The sequence below is a fragment of the Aquarana catesbeiana genome, linkage group LG09 (assembly GCF_042186555.1).
Source record: "Aquarana catesbeiana isolate 2022-GZ linkage group LG09, ASM4218655v1, whole genome shotgun sequence".
NCBI classification, from domain to species: domain Eukaryota; kingdom Metazoa; phylum Chordata; class Amphibia; order Anura; family Ranidae; genus Aquarana; species Aquarana catesbeiana.
Genome location: NC_133332.1, coordinates 36,561,091 through 36,582,863, shown reverse-complemented (window position 1 = coordinate 36,582,863; position 21,773 = coordinate 36,561,091). Strand labels below are relative to the sequence as shown.

General features: G+C 42.5%; 1 protein-coding gene and 1 pseudogene across 1 annotated transcript in view; one reads left to right on the top strand and one right to left on the bottom strand.

Moving 5' to 3' along the window:
* Positions 1–819: 819 nt before the first annotated feature.
* LOC141107508 (major histocompatibility complex class I-related gene protein-like) overlaps positions 820–21,773 on the bottom strand; it is a 98,938-nt gene continuing 77,984 nt past the window's right edge. The window contains exons 4-5 of the mRNA XM_073598280.1: positions 14,395–14,676; positions 820–998 (exon numbers count right to left, since the gene is read on the bottom strand). Coding sequence (XP_073454381.1) covers positions 835–998; positions 14,395–14,676 — 446 coding nt within the window. The 3' untranslated portion in view covers positions 820–834. The remainder of the gene's footprint in view (positions 999–14,394; positions 14,677–21,773) is intronic.
* On the top strand, positions 5,953–6,085 carry LOC141109050 (U2 spliceosomal RNA; annotated as a pseudogene).

The following is a 21,773-nucleotide window of genomic DNA, read 5'->3' as shown; positions in this document are numbered from 1 at the left end:
AGCCCAGCAGCTATACAATCTGGTCTAAAGCAGGTTGGGTAGACAGACAGTCTTCTGTTAAAAAGCCATGTCATGATAGATGATGTCCAAATCATCATCATTATCATAGGTGTGCGCAGCCTATTGCATTAGGGTGTGCACCCTTAAGCTCAAACATACATGCATGTGTATGTGTCTACATATATATGAACCCGGCACATTGATCTCCCTGCCAGCACAGTGAAAGAGAAGAGCATAAACACTTTTCTTATGGCAGAGCAGGTAAGAGGGAGATCTTTACCATGTTCATGTTGCTACACAGAGAGATAACACTAATGCGCATGGGGTGATTAGGGTGTGCCTGGGCACACCTGGCACACCCTGTGCGCACGCCTATGATCATTATGCTATAGAACCATTGGGTGGCAAGGGGAGAAGGTGGGAGGGACAGACAGAGCTGCTTTGCTTCTCATCTAGGACTTTCCAGGATTGTTCTACCTCCGTGTTTTTAGTGGATGGCCTTTGTGCAAAAGGTTTTCATTTTTGCAATTGATACTGTCCTGCTTTCCAAATGTGGATCTCAAACTCTAAGTTATATTTTGCTGTTTTCAGTATCAGTAATGTGCATGTGTGTGGAAGCAACCTTAAAATTGTATTTTCCCTTTCCTATTACAGCAACATCAGCTCTCATCTCCTTAGTGTGCACCAGTCACTTCCACCATCCTCATACACACAGGTCCCTATCATCCATGTATGTGGTCAGAATTTCCTCCAATAATCCAATTTTACACACTCCCCTTTAATCCAATGCATGTTTTTGTTTTACAAAAACGACACTAGTTATTTCAGATTAATTTATTTTATAATAACACATGGACATAGTATTGGCTTCAGTACGTTTGATGTTGAAGCTCTCCATTGTGTTTGAGAAAAGCCAAAACAAATCACCAGCAGACAACTGAATAGTGAAGCTGCAAACAGTGAAACGCGTGTACGAGTAAGACTTCCCATTTTCTGGTCTAGAATGAAAAAAAGAAGGTTTCAGCCAAATATCCAAACAAACAAGATAATGGAAAACAGCATTATATCAAAGGAACAATATTCAATATCTGCAGCCCCCTGCAGTGTTGATAGCAGCCCACCTGACCTTTAGCATTGGGAGCTATGAGAGGGGTTCCTGGTAAAAAGGAGGTATCCCCCCTTTCAAAGCCACAGTGCCTAGATGAGGATGCTGCCATGAGTAGGGCTTAGGTGCCACCTACTGGTCCCCTGTGTGAACCACATACAGTGCCTTGAAACTTTCCACATTTTGTCTTGTTACAACCAAAAATGAAAACGTATTTTAATCGGGATTTAATATGTTAGACCCACTACTCAAGTTTGTGCCATTTTGTGTTGAAGGAAAATGATACATGGTTTTCCAATTTTTTACAAATAAATATCTGAAAAGTGTGGCGTGCATTTGTATTTAGCCCCCTTTACTCTGATACCCCTAACTAAAATATAGTGAAACCAATTGCCTTCAGAAGTCACCCAATTAGTAAATAGAGTCCACCTGCATGTAATCTAATCTCATTATAAAATACAGATGTTCTGTGAAACCCTCAGAGGTTTATTAGAGAACCTCAGTAAACAAACAGCATCCTGAAGGCCAAGGAACACACCAGACAGGTCAGGGATAAAGTCGTGGAGAAGTTTAAAGCAGGGTTAGGTTATAAGAAAAATATCCCAAGCTCTGAACATCTCACAGAGCATGGTTCAATCCATCATCTGAAAATGGAAAGAGTATGGCACAACTGTAAACCTACCAAGACATGGCCATCCACCTAAACTGACAGTCCAGGCAAGGAGAGCATTCATCAGAGAAGCAGCCAAGAGGCCCATGGTAACTCTGGAGGAGCTGCAGCCATCCACAGCTCAGGTGGGAGAATCTGTCCACAGGACAACTATTATTCATGCACTCCACAAATCTGGCCTTTATGGAAGAGTGACAAGAAGAAAGCCATTGTTGAAAGAAAGCCATAAGAAGTCCCATTTGCAGTTTGCGAGAAGCCATGTGGGGGACAAACACGTGGAAGAATATTCTCTGGTCAGATGAGTCCAAAGTTGAACTTTTTGACCTAAAAGCAAAAGGCTATGTGTGGCAGAAAACACACACTGCATATCACCCTGAACACACCATCCCCACTGTGAAACATGGTGGTGGTAGCATAATGTTGTGGGAATGCTTTTCTTCAGCAGGGACAGTGAAGCTAGTCAGAGTTGATGAGAAGATGGGTGGAGCCAAATGCAGTGCAATTTTAGAAGGAAACCTGTTAGAGTCTGCAAAAGAATTGAGACTGAGGTTCACCTTCCAGCAGGACAACGACCCTAAACATACAGCCAGAGCTACAATGGAATGGTTTAGATCAAAGCATATTCATGTGTTAGAATGGCCTAGTCAAAATCCAGACATAAATCCAAATGAGAAACTGTGTCAAGATTGGAAATTGCTGTTCAGACACTCTCCATCCAATTTGACAGAGCTTGAGCTATTTTGCAAAGAAAAATGGGCAAAAATTTCACTCCTTAGATGTGCAAAGTTGGTAGAGACATACCCAAAAAGACTTGCAGCTGTAATTGCAGCGAAAGGTTGTTCTACAAAGTATTGACTCAGGGAGGCTGAATACAAAGGCAGGCCACACTTTGCAGATATTTGTAAAAAATTTTGAAAACCATTTATCATTTTCCTTCCACTTCACAATTATGTCCCAGTTTGTGTTGTTCTATCACATAAAATCCCAGTAAAATACATTTACTTTTGTGGTAGTAGCATGACAAAATTTGGAAAATGGCAAGGGGTATAAATACTTTTTCAAGGCACTGTAGTTGGTTGCCTGAGAGTAGTACTAACTGGATAGAAGCAATTTAAAGGAACTTTGTGAGACAATGTCTGACAATTTTCTAATTACATGTAATGATTAATAAGCAGTACTGCAATGCGGTGATAATCCAAAGTCCAAATCCAAAGTTATTATGTTTAATAAGGCACTTTATAGTTCCATAACAAGGCAGTACAAATATGCAAAACTTACAGACAGCAGTGTGCTTGAAAAGTCCTCTTTAAGCAGGTCCATAAGGTAGCCTCTCAAAAGGGTGCTCTGCCTGTGATACAGGCTACACAAATATGTGGGACCTAATGCAGATTGAAACAGAGCTCTTTACCAATGTACAGAAGTCTTCAGAGGTTTTCCTGCACTGATCCTACTTACCAGGAACCTTTCCCTTCACTGGGTCTGTGTTTACCTAGCCAGCATTAGATACTCCCCACACTGCAGGCACGCCATACTGACCCAACACAACCTACAGTCAGGTCCATAAATATTGGGACATCGACACAATTCTAGTCTTTTTGGCTCTAGACACCACCACAATGGATTTGAAATGAAACAAACAAGCTGTGCTTTAACTGCAGACTTTCAGCTTTAATGTGAGGGTATTTACATCCAAATCAGGTGAACAGTGTAGGAATTACAACAGTTTATATATGTGCCTCCCACTTTTTAAGGGACCAAAAGTAATGGGACAATTGGCTGCTCACCTGTTCCATGGCCAGGTGTGTGTTATCCCCTCATTATCCCATTTACAAGGAGCAGATAAAAGGTCTAGAGTTCATTTCAAGTGTGCTATTTGCATGTGGAATCTGTTGCTGTCACCTCTCAATATGAGGTCCAAAGAGCTGTTACTATCAATGAAGCAAGCCATGATTAGGCTGAAAAAACAAAACAAACCCATCAGAGAGACACCAAAAACATTAGGTGTGGCCAAATCAACTGTTTGGAACATCCTTAAAAAGAAAGAACGCACCGGTGAGCTCAGCAACACCAAAAGAGCCAGAAGACCATGGAAAACAACTGTGGTGGATAATAAGAAACAATGGTTCCACGCTTAGGAGAAAAAAGGAGAACTGCAGCCCCCCCTACACAGAATATCACCTAGGTGAAATTCAAATCAACAGAATTCTATAATGAGGGAATTGGCTCTGTTCAACTATATATGCACTGGATATTGATCGTGAATAAATAAGTGTAAGAAATATTATTGAGTGCAAAAAAAGATATGTGTAGGAAGTTATAGTAAAAATAAAAAAAAGGAGCTAAATAGAAGTGAAATGCTCCTACGACCATATACTATACATTAAAGTACAACGTGCTATGACAAATATATAATCTATTATATCCATAAAAATAAATAAAAATCTGCAAACATTCCAAACTGTGATAAAACAGGTGGTAAATTCTTTAACGACAATCTAAACCTCTATGGTAAAGTCCCCAGCATTGATGTGTAAAATGTCCAATTCATAAACAAAGTGAAAAAATGATGAAAAAATACTGAAAAAACAGTGTCCCAAAAAATATATATTCAGAAAGAACTGTGATGTGTCCCTCCAAAAAATGGCAATACACTTAGTGTGGCAAGTGCTCCCCATCTTCCACTGCACCACCACTCGTGCCCTCACTCACCAGAGTGCCCAACCCCTGCAGGGGTAAAAGGCATGTAGGCAAAATCCAGCAGTGATGATCCTTGGTGACAGTCCTCAGTCCTTGGTGAGGACGGGGAGCACTTGCCACACTAAGAGTATTGCCATTTTTTGGAGGGACACATCACAGTTCTTTCTGAATATATATTTTTTGGGACAGTTTTTTCAGTATTTTTTCATCATTTTTTCACTTTGTTTATGAATTGGACATTTTACACATCAATGCTGGGGACTTTACCATAGAGGTTTAGATTGTCTTTAAAGAATTTTTACCACCTGTTTTATCACAGTTTGGAATGTTTGCAGATTTTTATGGATATAATAGATTATATATTTGTCATAGCACGTTGCACTGTAATGTATAGTATATGGTCGTAGGAGCATTTCACTTATATTCAGCTCCTTTTTTTTATTTTTACTTTTACTATAACTTCCTACACATATTTTTTTTTTTTGCACTCAATAATATTTCTTACACTTATTTATTCACGATCAATATCCAGTGCATATATAGTTGAACAGCGCCAATTCCCTCATTATAGAATTCAACTGTGGTGGATGACCGAAGAATTCTTTCCCTGGTGAAGAAAACACCCTTCACAACAGTTGGCCAGATCAAGAACACTCTCCAGGAGGTAGGTGTATGTGTGTCAAAGTCAACAATCAAGAGAAGAGTTCAGCAGAGTGAATACAGAGGGTTCATTACAAGATGCAAACCATTGGTGAGCCTCAAAAACAGGAAGGCCAGATTAGAGTTTGCCAAACAACATCTGAAAAAGCCTTCACAGTTCTGGAACAACATCCTATGGACAGATGAGACCAAGATCAACTTGTACCAGAGTGATGGGAAGAGAAGAGTATGGAGAAGGAAAGGAATTGCTCATGATCCAAAGCATACCACCTCATCAGTGAAGCATGGTGGTGGTAGTGTCATGGCGTGGGCATGTATGGCTGCCAATGGAACTGGTTCTCTTGTATTTATTGATGACGTGGATGCTGAAAAAAGCAGCAGGATGAATTCTGAAGTGTTTCAGGCAATATTATCTGCTCATATTCAGCAAAATGCTTCAGAACTTGGACGGCGCTTTACAGTGCAGGTGGACAATAACCCGAAGCATACTATGAAAGCAACCAAAGAGTTTTTTAAGGGAAAGAAGTGGAATGTTATGGCCAAGTCAATCACCTGACCTGAATCCGATTGAGCATGCATTTCATTTGCTGAAGACAAAACTGAAGGGAAAATGCCCCAAGAACAGGCAGAAACTGAAGACAGTTGCAGTAGAGGCCTGGCAGAGCATCACCAGGGATGAAACCCAGTGTCTGGTGATGTCTATGTGTACCACACTTCAGTCTGTATTTGTCTGCAAAGGATTTGCAACCAAGTATTAAAAAGTGAAAGTTTGATGGATGAGTGTTAATCTGTCCCATTACTTTTGGTCTCTTAAAAAGTTATCGCTTCTCGGCCTTTTGGCTAAGATCAAGTGTAGTATCTGTTCTTATCAGTTTCCAGGAGGTGGCGCTTGCCTCTGTCCCTGATCTATGGCGAGATAGAGATGGGATGGCGGTTGCTATGCAAAACCTGCTGGAGTAAAGGTGACCTGGAGCGGTTTGTAGCCGAAAGGGAAGCCTTCTGATGGGGATGGAGAACCACAGGGTTTGATCCGGAGGGTCGGGACCCTGGCCTTCTGGCCTGGATTGGGGCAGCTCTAGCTCTGGACAGTTATTCGGGAGCGAATGCTGGCTCCCCTTACTCCCACTGGGGGGAGTGGCCAGTATTTCCCGAATCTAATTAGGTAGGAGGGATGGAACGACAGTGAGGCCTGATGGTAAAGGGCTCTCACCAAGCTTCCAGAACTCCATGCCTTCCTGCCTGGGGTGGGGGCTGCTGTGGTCTGGGCCGGTGGCCAGGGTTGGTCTTGAAAGCCTATGGAGAATGTGCCCCTGGAGTGGTAGTCACTTTGATTTGAGGCACCATGGTCACTGCACCATAGAACACGCTTTTTTTTTTTTTTTTTTTAGCACCTGTCCCTTGGGCTGGGACCAGAGGAATTTTTTATTCCTGGTCATTGTTTTACACAATGACCACCTTTTTCACTATCCCTTCCCCACTTTCTTTTATTTAGTTTATTTTTTGATTGATGCCTATGTTTGTCACTTTTTGTCTTTTTATGTTTGTACACGGTTTGTCTCACTGTGTGACGAGTAAGAATGCGGGTCCTCGGGCCAGCCCTGAAAGTCTTGGGAAGGGGTGGACATGGCCTTCTGGCTTAGTTCGCCCTCTCTCATGGGGTCTCCCTTCGGGGGAGCCTCACCTAGTACTTGGGTGGGTCCTGTTTTGGCAGGCCTTCCAGAGAACGGGGTCTGTCTGGTTTTGGCCAGATGGACCATTTGTAAAGTACCCTTGTCCCCATCTGGAGCCTAACGCCCCCAGGGAATTGGCACGTTTGTGTACCCGTTGCACTTTTTTGTGTTCACTCTTTATGTGTGTGCACATTTTTTTGGCACCGGGTAAAGTTTTTTGGGTGCGTTATGCACGCCATAGGCTTTCAATAAAAAAAAAATCACCTATATTTACTTTCCAGGTTCCACATAATGTAAAATTGTCCTCTGACAGGTCTTCTCCAGTGCAAGAATCACAAAAAAGGGAGCAGCATGGTTTTACACATACAGTGAGTCCTGGGAAGGTGTCCCAACAGTGACTACAATCCTTGTTTGGTATTAGTCCACTCAAAGCAGCCCTCCCAATGATGAAGGCCATGCTGATATTTGTAAAGTCATGTTTGCTGACTTTTTTAAGTTGTTAAAAAAAAAATCAACCAAGCAGTAATAATTCTGTGTAAAGCGCATAGGTTTAGCAGTTGTTGCATTTTCCTTACAGATTCACCAATTTGGAACTGTTAAATATTATTAAAAATGTGTTCAGTGAATGTACAGGAAAGGTAACATTTGCTCTTTCATAAACAGGGTGAATGTAATGCCGCGTACACATGAGCTGACTTTACGGCAGACTTTGCTTGGCGGACTTTGATGGACTTTCTGAATGAACGGACTTGCCTACACACAATCCACCAAAATCCGTCGAATTCGTACGTGATGACTTACGACCGGACTAAAACAAGGAAGTTCATAGCCAGTAGCCAATAGCTGCCCTAGCGTGGCTTTTTGTCCGTCGAACTAGCATACAGACAAGCGGACTTTTCGACCGGACTCGAGTTTGACGGATAGATTTAAAACATGTTTCAAATCTAAGTCCGTCCAACGTTTGAGAAAACAAAGTCCGCTGTAGCCCACACACGATCGAATTGTCCGACGAAATCCCGTCCGCTGGGCAAAGTATGCCGTAAAGTCCGCTCGTGTGTACGCGGCATAAGGTGCAAAGTTGCAGCATGCTAGTGTGGGTCCAAGGGGTTAAAGCAGGTGATGAGGAGGCAATATAAAGCTTAACCCTTTTTTCGCTGTACTGCACAAGGTTGCACAGCCTTCTGCAGAGCAGCCCCATTCACTTGAATGGGTTACGCTTGGCAGGCACTACACCTGCCAAGCGTAACAGGGTGTATAATTCCTGCTGCAGCTGCAACATGTGTAAACCCCTGGCCACTACAGTTAAAGGGGGTGTGGTTGGGGGTGAGTAAACAGGACTCAACTATGAGGTTTTACCATCCCCAAACTCTGAATGTAGACAAGCCCTAACTGTCCTGTGTCCCCTATCAGAGTTGGTGTTTAGGGGACACCTGGGCGGAGGACAGAGATGGGCCCCTGGGATGAGAGCAGAGAGGGATCCTGGGATGAGAGCAGAGGGGGGCCCCGGGACAAGAGCAGAGGGGGGGCCCTGGGACGAGAACAGAGGGGGGGCCCTAGGACGAGAGCAGAGGGGGGGCCCTGGGACGAGAGCAGAGGGGGGCCCTGGGACGAGAGCAGAGGGGGGGCCCTGGGATGAGATCAGAGAGGGGGCCCTGGGACAAGATCAGAGAGGGGGCCCTGGGACAAGATCAGAGAGGGGGTCCTGGATGACAGCAGAGAGGGGATGTCCTGGGATGAGAGCAGAGAGGATTTGAAATCTCCCCACACGACCCCACCTTGCAGCACAAGTCCACTGCTCTCCAAAAGCAATCCCCACCATCACTTCTCAATGTGTGCATCCTGACCCCCCCCTTCCTGGTTACTGTGTCGGTCATGGTGTGTCCCCCTCCCCTATCAACAAACTATAAACACACCGCAGATGACCAGCACAGCTCTTGCAGTGGATGTCTTTCCTCCCACCTCCTGTCTGTATACATCGGACCCAAGGAGGAGGATACTCTGTGAGCTCTTTCTTTCTGATGTGTGCAGGCTCAGTGGGGAGAGATGCCAGTGTCGGCTGCTAGTGCTACAGAGGAACGATCACTGCGTGGGGAACCCGGGGCACCCTGCAACAGATGTGGGGAAGGTGTCCTGAGTGCCCACGCTAGCGTGCCCCTGTCAGACCAGTTACCTGAGCTCAGTGCTGGAACTTGTTACGGCACTGGGCTCCAGGATCAACGCAGTACCAGGAGCCTCTCATGGGGCCCCTGCTGGCCCCGGGCCCTCAAGCAGTGACCGAGTGCCCTAATGGTCAGTCCGCCCCTGCTAAAAACATTCAATCAGCAGGGGAAATAATATGAGGAAGACCACTGCACTGTGTGCAGTCTATGGAGAATCCTGTGTGTATGGCTGAATGAATGGGGAATTGTTCAAATGAACCTCCAGCTGAAGTGTGAAGTGAAGCATTTAGCAATAGTAATAATACCACTGCTAAATGTGACTGCTTCCCCTTGGTTGTTAAAGTGCTGGGGACCTGCTGGCCACCTAACAACCAGTGACTCATCCGCACCTGGCATATTTAGGTGGGTGCCAGCTCCCTAAGAACCAGGAGGAAGCTGTCACATTTTGCAATGGTAGTACCACTGCTAAATGTTTACCTTCACACTGCAGCTGGAGATTCACTTGACTGAACACCCATATTCTATATATATCCATTGTGCAGCCCTATATTTCCTATGCAAAACTTCTCATCAAAATCAATAAATACATAAACAATCAATGATTATATAAAATAACCGAATCACATAATTAGCAAGCATGTATCTACTCTCTGACAGAGTTAGTAAATAAAGTGTCCAGTGCTCCTATAAACTCATACAAATGAATAAAGTGTCCAGTGCTTAATTAATACATATGCAGTAAATATAACTCCTCTAGAAAGTGCTCCTCTGTGCTGCAATCCTTCCATAAACTGCTCCGAATTCCACTTGTTTCAATATCTGTGTACAGTGCTTTAATAAATCCACCAATTCCATACATAGAATATTCCAACGACACACCATTCTCTGCTTCTTTATATTGTGCTCCAAAACACAATTGAGTATTTTTGTTTTTGAGTGTAATTCACGCGCCATGGGCTTTTTAAAAAAAAAAAGAAAACACTCTGACACCACTGTTCTCACCAATGTGCTCTCACTTCACTCCCCACTTCAAAAACTCACAAAAAATGATTGACCCTTTTTACCAAAAATTGGGTCAGTTAGCGCTTTTCCACCAAAGGGGGTTATTTCTTCTCTTAACTGCCCCACTCTCTTAGTCCCTCTCAGTATGCCATATCACATCTGTTGAAGTTTTCATATGACATGACAATGCCCAAGCCATGTGAATAATACATCAGTCATATTGGCGGCTGGTGCTCAAATTTTTTTTTTTGGAGGGGGGGGACAAACATGTCCCCCCAGTGTTTCCTCGCACTAACCCCCCGGCGCTCGAGTGAATGATCGGGAAGGCAGTGATCCATGGCCTTACCTCATGCGGGGAGAAGGTTATGGAGGGAAGAGCCGGGGCTGTTGCTTCTCGTTCTGGCTGAACAGGAAGTGGGTCCTGAGATCCAATTGGTCGGGAATCCTAAGACTCCCTGGCCAATCAGGTCTCAGGACCAACTTCCTGATTGTCCAGGAGAAGAAGCAGAAGACATGAGCAAATATTAATTCCCTATTGTCACACAAGTGGGTGGCCCACCCTTTTTGAAACTTCCGGCTCTAATCACATGCTTCTGTCCGGCGCCCTGCATGGAGATTAGGGGCCTGGCACATGGATTAGGGGGGGGGGAGCGCCCCTGTGCCCCTAATGAACAGGCCGCCACTGATCAGACAGGCTTCTGGAAAACCATTAAATCATCACCCTGAGCACTTTATGGAAGGAAGGAGTGCAGCATGGAGCACTTTCTGGAGGAATTACAATATTTATATGTATTGGTTAAGCACGGGACACTTTATTCATTTGCATGAGTTTATAGGAGCACTAGACACTTTATTTACTAACTCTATCAGACAGTAGATATATGCACACTGAATATGTGATTGATTTATGTATTTTTGGATTGTTTGTGTATTTACTGATTTTGGTAGGAGGTTATGCACAAGAACTATAGCACCGCACAGTGGAATTATATAGATCAAGATACCCAAGGGGTATGGTGTAGTAGCTAGGGGGAGTAGTAAAAATAAAGAATACAGGTGTATAATATAATATAACACCCACTCTCCATAGACAGAACACAGTGCAGAAGTCAATGTCAAATGTTAGAGAATGTTACATTTGCCCAGTGAAAGGCAACATGGAAACTATTACCCACATAGTACTGTACTTGTTTTTATTCGTTATGCTTGCACAACTGTTGAGATATTGACAACCTAAGTGTGCACATTTTCCCACCAAACAATTGATCTTGCCAGATGTCAGGGAATTCATTTTTTACTCAACGAATGTTGAAGGAAGGTGTGGGAAAATGCTTGGAAAAGATAGTAATTATTGCCCAATGAATGCTTATTAATATACAAATAAATCTAAATGTACCCTCATTGAATGTAAACAATGGAACCATCATTCACTGAATAAAAAGCTCACGTGAATGGCTGAGCAAAGCTCAGCCCAACTCATCTTTGTTCCAAGAGCAAGAAGTGGAGTTCCCATCCCACTGCTGGAACACAGTGCTGTATACTGGATGAAACTGAGGCTACCTACAGCTTATGGAATATAGTCTAATGTGGGTAATATTTAAGCACCTCATCCCTAAATTGGTAGTAAATGTATGGAAGTAGAATGGGGCTATATCAGTGCAAATATAGAATCATTTCAAAAGGATGAGGATTAAAATGCCTTAATAAATTAAAAAAAATATATATCACAATCTTAAAAACATGCTAGTAACCCATATATGGTGGTCCTTGTTTATATCTATAGCGGTATAGATGTAGCTCCGGACAAGTTTTGCCCTATCATTGGGCTTTTTCAGGGGATGTTACCCGCTAATGGTTTTCCGCCTTCTAGTAGCTAAAGAGTATACAAAATATGTATAAATATCATATAATACAAAAGACCTATACCATATAATTTAATAAAATAAAAGTATACACATGCACATTGGTTTCAGCCATCTCATATGCTTACCCTGAATTTCCACAAAATCAATAGACAATATGGTAAATAGTATATTCAATACATGTAAATTGTCAAATCCACCGCAGGGCTGCAGGTGACCACAGGAGGCAGACAAAGATCCAGACTATAGAATAGTAGAGAACAAAAAACATTTTGGACCCCTTTCACACTGGAGGCGTTTTTCAGGCGATTTAGCGTTAAAAAAGCGCCTGTAAAGCGCCCGAAAAATGCCTCATCTGCAGCTCCAGTGTGGAAGCCTGAGAGCATTCTCACTGGGGCATTGCGCTGGCAGGACGTTATAAAAAGTCCTGCAAGCAGCATCTTTGGGGCGCTTTAAGATCAATGGGCAGCACCTGCAAAGTGCCTCGGCAGCGCTGCTTTTAACCCTTTATTTGGCCACTAGCAGTGGTTAAAAGCACCCCGCTAGCATCCAAAAAGCACCTTTAAACAACAGTAAAGCGCCGCTAAAATTAGCGGCGCTTAACCGATGACGTGGCCACACTCTCAGTGTGAAAATACTCTAAGTAACCATATATGTGTGCTATATAGTGCATATTCAGCACTCCAAACAAATGATTGACTTACAAGGGTCAAGCTATGTACACAGGTGATACTGGGGTAGAAGATCTCCAGGTCAAGCCGCTCATGTATTGACCTGAACAAACAAGGGAAACAGGGAGATGTTACCCAAGATTTCAATAAAGGTGAAAACATTGGTATATTCGAAACATGCCCACATATAGGGCATTTTAATCGACATTAGAGATTTAGCTATGCAGAGTGAGCAAAGCTTAGTCAAAAGAAATAGAAGGGGTCATCAAAGGACCACCTACCATATGTTCTGTGGTTTGCACATGTTCCAATGTGTCTCCGGCAGCATGTGAGCCGGAATGTCGGCCATTATATGCCTCCCACCCGGGAGCTCAATACATGAGCGGCCTGTCCTGCGGATCTTCTGCCCCAGTGTCCCGTGTGTACATAGCTGGACCCTTGTAAGTCAATCATCTGTTTGGAGTGCTGAATATGTACTATATAGCACACATATATGGTTAATAAATGTTTTTTGTTCTTTACTATTCTATAGTCTGGTCCTTGTCTGCCTCCTGTGGCCACCTGCAGCCCTGTGGTGGATTAGACAATTTACACACATTGAATAAACTTTTTACCATATCTATTGATTTTGTGGAAATGCATGTGAGATGGCTCAAACCAATGCGCATGTGTATAGTAATTTTATAGTAAATAGTAATAGTATAGTATAGTAAATTATATAGTATAGGTCTTTTGTATTATATGATATTTATACATATTTTGTATATGCTTTAGCTACTAGAAGGTGGAAAACCAGCAGTGGATAGCATCTCCTGAAAAAGCCCAATAATAGGGTGAAACATGTTGGGATCTTCATCTATACCGCTATAAATATAAACAAGGACCACTATATATGGGTTACTAGCATGTTTTTATGTTATTTTTTTTTTAATTGATAATAAATATTGAATAATTTTAATCTTATCCTTTTGCAATGATTCTATATTTGCACCGATATAGTCCCATCCTACTTCCTTACATTTGCTACCTACAGGTTATGTTTTTAAAAATGCAGGGCAGGGGTCATTGCATTAATAGGTATTTCAGTGGTACCTTATAATGGTCATGTAAAATAACACTTTCAGAAGTGGCATCAGTCCATGACATGATGGTTCAGGGAACATTGCTCCACGCAACATGTGATGCCAGGCATCATACTGCTAAGGGAATGTAGTTTATTAGGTGATTTGAACTGTATTGTAATGTAGTGTATTTTATGCACTGCTTTGCAATACAGGGTGGGAAGCAATACAAAGGTGTGCCCCTTTACAGGCAGGATAAGGGCACTCCACAGGCATGTTATATGATGGATTTGGGCATTTTTTAAATGTTTCACTTTAAGCATTTTAAAAATCAATTCTTCTAGCTGATCAGCATTATATAAAAAAAAAAAATCACATTGGTACATGCTCCCAGGGCATTGCTCACTCCCATGCCATTTTTTAAATCTGTTGCCTTAGTAGGCAAGGGCTTGTAAAAAAATAGCAATGGGCTGATGCCCATAAAGTTGGCATTTCGATTGGACAGGTTTGGCTCCCATTGATTTCAGTGGGAATTGGGTTTGCCAAATCCCTCTCGAACCAAACCCAAGGCAGTTTGGGTCCAATAAGAGGAATACTAAGGGCAGAGTGCTGTGATGTTTTCCTGAAGCTACATGCAACACTCTGCCAGCCCTTCTCACCAGCCATGATCTGCCTTCATTGTATAGGAAACCACAGAGACTGAGTGATGACGAAAATAGGGTATGTATAGAAAATAGAATTGTTTTATTTAAAATGTGATTAGCATGCTGATTGAACGGGGAGGGAGGAATCAGAGAAGGCAAAGCAAATATATGTTTAGCTCTCCAGAGTGTATACCTTCTAAATCCAGTTTCACAGTGAGAGTTTCCTCCAGACTGCTGTGATCCACATAACAGGAGTAGTTGTATCCATCCCTTGTTGGCACTTCCACACTGACTCTGATCTGATAGGTGCCATCAGGATGGGGGAGAATTGGACTCATTTCATCTGAAGTAACATCCTCCCCATTCCTCACCCACTTCACATCCACAGGTCGGGGGTGAAACCCGTACACCAGGCAATGAAGTCTGGTCACATCATCCGACTGATGTTGACCCCATACCTTTACTTCCAGATGCGCTGTAGGCAAAACAATTTAAAATATTATAGATAAAATACACAGTTAATGCTTACAGTGATACTAAACACACTGTTTAATTTACACGGTCCCTTCTATTTCTGTATGTGGATAATGGCACTGTAAATATTTTAATAAAAAAAGACCATCAAAGTACCTTTTTCCTAATCGATGTACAGCTATAACATGACCCAGTGCTTTCCCAGCCTGTCTGCAGGGAAACATGGGGAGGAGGAGCTTCTAGTCCTCTGCTGTGGGTCACATGTTAAAAAAAACAAAGACAAAAAAAACAGCCTTTGGAATACAGATTAAAAATAAATATTTAATATCAACAAACTGTTTTAAATTGTCATACAAACATGTATTTGAAATCAAATCTTTATTATTTTTTGGCAACAACATGGTGTGGGTGGATTTCTGCCAGTCACAGGGTGTGTCACACCTCTCCAACCTGTGTCTTAGTATAAGAGGGAGGTGAAGCCTCCATTAATCTAAATATAATGTCCCACCCCCATTGTGTTTAGCCGGTTAGTGCTTATGGAAGAGGAGGCAGGGGATGGACTGTCATTTACCACTGTGCATACACCCACATGTGGGACTCTAAAGTCACATGGGCTGCTCAGATGTGATTGGGACAAAATGCTCAGCATAGAATCTCACTGAAAACTGAGCAAGTTGACTTGCAACCACAGCTCTGCAAAATCCCTAGCTGAATTGGAGACTTATGATGGCCATACACTATATGAAAAAAAAAAAAAAAAAATCGCCTGAAATTCGGTCATTTCGAGAGTTCGTTGATTTTTGGGCCAGTTAATGGGCACAAATCGGTAATTGGTCGGGATGTTTGAGCCAAAAAAATGAAGGACAAGTTTGGAAATTTTCTGCTGAACAAACGATAAATTGAAAGGTTAATGTGTGTCCCATCCAAACTGCACTAGGTATATGTGAAAAAACTGATTCATTTATGTCCATTGAACGATTTATCCATCATTACATGATGGCACTATCGTTTGCTCTCATGGCCGAATTTTCATTTTGAACGATTTTTCATACAGTGTATGGCCAGCAGGTGGGGGAGATATAGAGCAGCAAGATCAACCAGGTTTTTTGCAGAATACAGAAAACAGATCTCATAGTGACTGAGAGAATATAAACAGCATGTAATACAGCACTGATTGATAGTTTTTTTATGATGTGAGTTTATTGACACTTTAAAAGTAACATTTCTTTCTATGGCATTGATGCAGTTTTTTTAAGACGCCATATAATGCCATTACTTGATTATACAATCTCTAACTATGTTATACACAAGTTACTTCATCATATTTTAACAGGAAAGTAAAGTGTTTTTTTAGTTTTAGGTAGCACATATTTTAATTAACTAATTTTCTTTACCCCACTGACAATGGGACACTATTCCTCCCACCGCTATGGGCAATGGAGCACCATTCCTTCCACCGCTATGGACAATGGGGCACCATTCCTCCCACCGCTATGGACAATGGGGCACCATTCCTCCCACCGCTATGGACAATGGGGCACCATTCCTTCCACTGCTATGGACAATGGGGCACCATTCCTTGCACTGCTATGGACAATGGGGCACCATTCCACCCACTGCTATGGGCAATGGGGCACCATTCCTTCCACCGCTATGGGCAATGGAGCACTATTCCTTCCACTGACACCAACAATAAGCAATATTTCCTATCGCTAATACCCACTATGGGGCAAAATTCCTCCTCCTACTGACCACAGGTGTTATGAATTGTTTTTTCCAGCCCCTCTAAAGTCTGAAGGACAGTAAACTGGCCCTTTGTTTAAAAAGTTGAGACTTCTGCCGTATATAATAGCAATAAGACCCCTTTCACACTGGGGCGTTTTTCAGGCGCTTTAGCATTAAAAAAAGCGCCTGTAAAGTGCCTGAAAGAAGCCTCACCTGCAATCCCAATGTAAAAGCCTGAGTGCTTTCACACTGAGACACCTTTCAAACTGGGGCGTTTTTCAGGTGCTTTAGCATTAAAAATGCGCCTTTAAAGCACCTGAAAGAAGCCTTACCTGCAATCCCAATGTGAAAGCCCGAGTGCTTTCACACTGGGGCGCTGCGCTGGCAGGGCGTCAAAAAAAGTACTGCAAGCAGCTTCTTTGCAGCGCTTTCCTGTTTTTGCCACCGGGCTGAGTGTGCCGATGGCCCAAGCCCTTTCACACTGCCAGCGTCCGAAATACGCCTGAAAAACGCCCCAGTGTGACGCTGACAGTGTGAAAGGGCTCGGGCTTTCACATTGGGATTGCTTTCACATTGGGCTTCTTTCAGGCGGTTTACAGGCGCTTTTTCGAACGCTAAAGCCCCTAAAAAACGCCCCAGTGTGAAAGGGGTCTAAATGTATTTGAAAAAAAAAAGTCTAAAAAAGTGTAAAAAGTTAAGTCCCCCCTGCCCCCGCACAAATGCACATACGTAGGCAAAAAAAGTCATAATATATTGCGTTTGTGAACACTAAAATGAACTATTGTGGAAAAATGCTCCCTTTAAAGACAAAGATAACTGAAAATGAAAGTTAGCTTTTTTTTGTTGTTGACAGGTTCAAAATATTGAATAATGATGTCAGTACCAGTATAGTATGTTACTATAATGATAATATATTACAGGACTGATCAATATATTGAACATTTGTAAATGTACAGTGAAACCTTCAAGATTGGATTTTTATGTTTGTTTTTGTATGTTGAAAAAAATGCAATGTATTGTGGTATTGGGGATTATTTTGCTTCAGTGTAGAGTTTACCAGTGAGCTGAGTCTACGCCAGATATGCAATTTAAGGGCTTTTTTGGCCCATGTTTATTGAAGTAAAAGAAAAACAGTCAATCCAGGATTCACACGCAGGGGTTTCTTCCACAAAGCAATAATGAAATAAATGGAAAATACCGAGCCACCTGGCTCTCTGGTCAGCACTGCTATTCAGGCGTTGGCCTCGGTCCTCTTGACCCTGTAACTGTGTCCCTGTTTGGTACCCACACTGCACCTCTGGTGACACTCTCTCTTACAGCTTACAGGCTTATGTTATTGCCACAAGGCTGCTTCAGGCCTGTAGCCTAGGCCTTAGGTCTGCTCCTTAGAACAAAAGGGGGTCATTGAGGTAAGCTCTCTCCTAGCTTACTTCTGATCAGTGCCTTGCTGCTCTGTCACAAAGTACAACTGCCTCCTGCACACATGCAATGGTCTGGCTGCCTCCTGCAGCCTCTGACTCCTCTCAGAGGAATTGGAGCCCACCTGACTCCCATGCACAGTTTTCCTGTCTGTTGGGTGGGGCCCTGCGCCATAGCCAGGTCACAACTAAATAGCCCCGCACACAGCTGTGCAATCAGCGTGCCTTTCTCTCCACAATCTGGTGTAAACCAGCAATATTCCAGGTAGCACAGGGTCCCAATGCCACAGTATATATACAATTTACAATTAAAAACATCTGATTAAAACAAAAATATAAAATGGATTTTTTTTCTGAAAATGTGTGCTTGATATACCCTTGTGCTAATATCATATACAATTTAAAGGCTGCGCTGCTAGTGCAAATACATGATCATATTAACTGAAAATACCATAATTATGAATGAACACAAGTGAATTGTTTCATAACAAAAAAAAAAAAAAAAAAAAATGCACATAAATCGCATGCAAAAAAAAAAGAAGAATCGCATGCAAAAAAAATGAGTGGAACATTCAGTAAACAAAAACGATTAAGTAGAGTCCATTTAGTCATAGATTGAAATGAACTGTAGGTCTTGTGGGTGTAGAAAATGGTTGGATAGAGGGAGAAAGACACCCTTCCTTCAAGTGATATAAAGATTATCTCCGTAGGGAGCGTGATGTTAAAATAGAGAGAAGATCCTCCACCTCAAGTAAGGTAAGCCCCTTACCAGATCCAAAGATCTCCTGTCACAGAGATCATGCACACATGTGGCTGTGTCCCCCAGCCACTGGGTCTCTGTCAGTGCGCAGATCGGAAGCCACCTCTCCAGGAAATCAATCCAAACGTGATTTATCCGCTCACAGACCATGGATAAATAGGAAAGAAATGCTCCATAGCGTAATACAGTTAAAATCCACTTTAATTTATAAAAGAAAAGCACTTACAATTTGTGCAGTAAAGATCGCTTATAAAAACATGTAGCGCCGGCCGGCTTCAGCTGCTGCCCGTTTCTTCCGGGTTCAGCGTGGTATGGTGGTGACGTCAGCACGCCGCTCCTCCCTACGCCGTTTCGACAAATCTGTCGTCTTCCTGGGGTACGGGCGGCATGCTGACACACCACCTATATGGGAACTCAAAGCAGAGGAACGCCCCCTTCTGTGATCAGGGCGTCCGAGGCCGCTGCCGCCATCTTTGTATGGGGCAAGCGGAAACTGTATGTTGTTGATTCACTACCATGTATACCGTCACAACCCGGGCAAAAAGGGTTATAACAGGGCGAATAGGATTATACGCTCCATTGTTGCCAACAGCGTATAGACCACAAAAAAATGGATGTCAAAGGGATGCAGAAATTCAGATCGGAAAATACCGCATCTGATATTAGATGCATAATAAGCAAAAAATGAAAACAAAAATACAAACTATCTGTTAAATAAATAACATCTATTTAAATAAAAAAATCTATGTAAAAATGCCCAGGTGGCCTGATATTATCATTAATTGGGGCTGAAACTAGGTAGATTCGCCACTGGGGACCCTAGTGAGCTAATGCAACATCAAGTCAAGGAAAATTTAACCCTTAGGTTCCAAGGTTTTCTTGTATAGAGTAACCCTTTGTGTTCTAATAAAAAATTAAATGAATAATAATAATAAAACTTAAAGACGATCACACCGTCAGTGTGTACCTATACATATTGGTCCATCTCTGCAACAATGGAGCATAGAATCCAAAGAGAAGTTTGATTGTAGAATGCCCTATGAAAGTCCAAATGTAAAATGAACATAGAGAATGATGCTCTATAAAAAACACAGCCCTCCATGTCCCAAATTTCATTAATAAAAATAAATAAACAGAAAAAAGGAAGAATGTGCTATGGGGAGTTTTTTTTTTTTTTTTTTTTTTTTTTCTGTACCTTATTAGCCCACCTCCGGACACCATGATCTCAGATGAAGGTTACACACATGAACAATCAACCATTATCAATGAAGGCGTTCACATCAGTGTCTATATTCAAACCATAAGGGGTGTAACACCGGACACGATGGATCCAAGTCATTTCCAATCTAGATAATTCTCTGACTAAGGATCCACCCCTCCAGTGTGCACTGTACCTATCTATCCCCAAAAATAGAGTGTTAGCAGGGTTCCTATTGTGATGTAAAGCATAGTGTTTTGATACCGAATGGTATTGATATCCATTCTTGATATTAGTAATGTGTTCTCCTAAGCGGACCTGCATGGGGCGTTTGGTACGGCCTATATATTGCAGCCCACAAGGACATTGCAATAAATACACCACCCCTTTAGTGCTACAAGTGACAAAAGGTTCGATCTTATGGACCCTAGAGGTACTGGAGGATACAAAGGATTCTATTTTTCTCTGTTTGCTTCTGTTGAGTGAGCATATCTGACACCTTCGACATTGGTGGTAACCAGATAAATTCTGGAAGAAGGATACCTTTTGAGTGGGTGGGTCCACAACATTAGGGGCAATTCTGTCCCGCAACGAAGGGACCCCCCTAAATACAATCTGTGGTTTATGGGGCAAGATTGTTTTAATGATCCTGTCATTTTCTAGAAGGTGCCAGTGTTTTCGCAAGATCCTCGTGATCTGATAATGTTGAGTGGAAAAGCCCGTAATGAACGGTAATGACGGTCCCCCCAAATTAGCCTTGGGGGCCTCATTCAATAGTGAGGCTCTGTCAAGGGCTTCAACTTGTTGCTTAGTTCTAACTAGAAGTTCTTTATCGTATCCTTTTTCTTCTAATCTTTTGGATATGATATCAGCCTGTACCCTGTAGTCTTTAATGTCAGTGCAATTACGCCTCATTCTGGTAAATTGGCTCTTCGGAATGGATTTAAGCCACGGATCATGATGGCAGCTCCCAATGGGGATAAAGGAGTTCCGATCCGTTTTCTTAAAAAAGGAAATGGTTGTAAACATATCACCCTCCTTAGAGATGGTGAGATCGAGGAAATTAATCCTCTCGTAGCTGCTCTCATGGACAAACCTTATCCCCCTATTGTTGTCATTAATTGCGGAGAAGAAGTCCTCAAGCTGAGAGGTGGACCCATCCCATAGGAGGAGGACATCATCTATATACCTAGCCCAAAACTTAAGATGGGGATTTCGGTCTTTATAGATGACGTCCTCCTCCCACTTGGCCATAAATAGGTTGGCCAAACTGGGGGCATATTTTGCCCCCATGGCCACGCCACGTTGTTGGCGATAAAACTGATGACTAAACCAAAAATAATTATGGCCAGCTGCGTATTCAAGCAATTCCAAAATATATGTCTGTTGTTGTGCCTGTAGGGTAGAGAACCTCTTCAAATAGTGTTCCACGGCTGCCACTCCTAAATGATGAGGGATGATGGTGTATAAGGATGTGACATCCGCAGTCACTAACAATGTCTGGTCATTAGGCCTCTGTTCCGACAGTAAATTAATTATATGTCTGGTGTCCTTCACATATGAGGGCATGGTGTGCACCAATGGTTGGAGGAAATGGTCTATATACTTGCCCACCCGGGACGTGATGGAATCAATCCCACTAACAATGGGACGTCCCGGGGGGCAAGTCAGACTTTTGTGAATCTTGGGTAGACAATACAAAATGGGAATTCTCGGGGCTTTAGGAATGAGGAAGAGTTTTTCTTTTTCATTTAAAATGCCCAATCTAAAACCCTTGTCAACTAAAGGAATTAACGTCTTTTTATAGTCGCGGGTTGGGTCACCTGGTAATCGGACATACGTGTCTTGATCACTTAGAATGTTCTGTATTTCCAGGAGATAAGCATCTCTATCTAAAATGACGATGCCCCCACCCTTATCTGCCGGGCGAATCACTATGTTTTTTTTGTTACAGAGTGAATCCAGCCCTTCCTCAAGGGTCTTATCCATACGTGGAT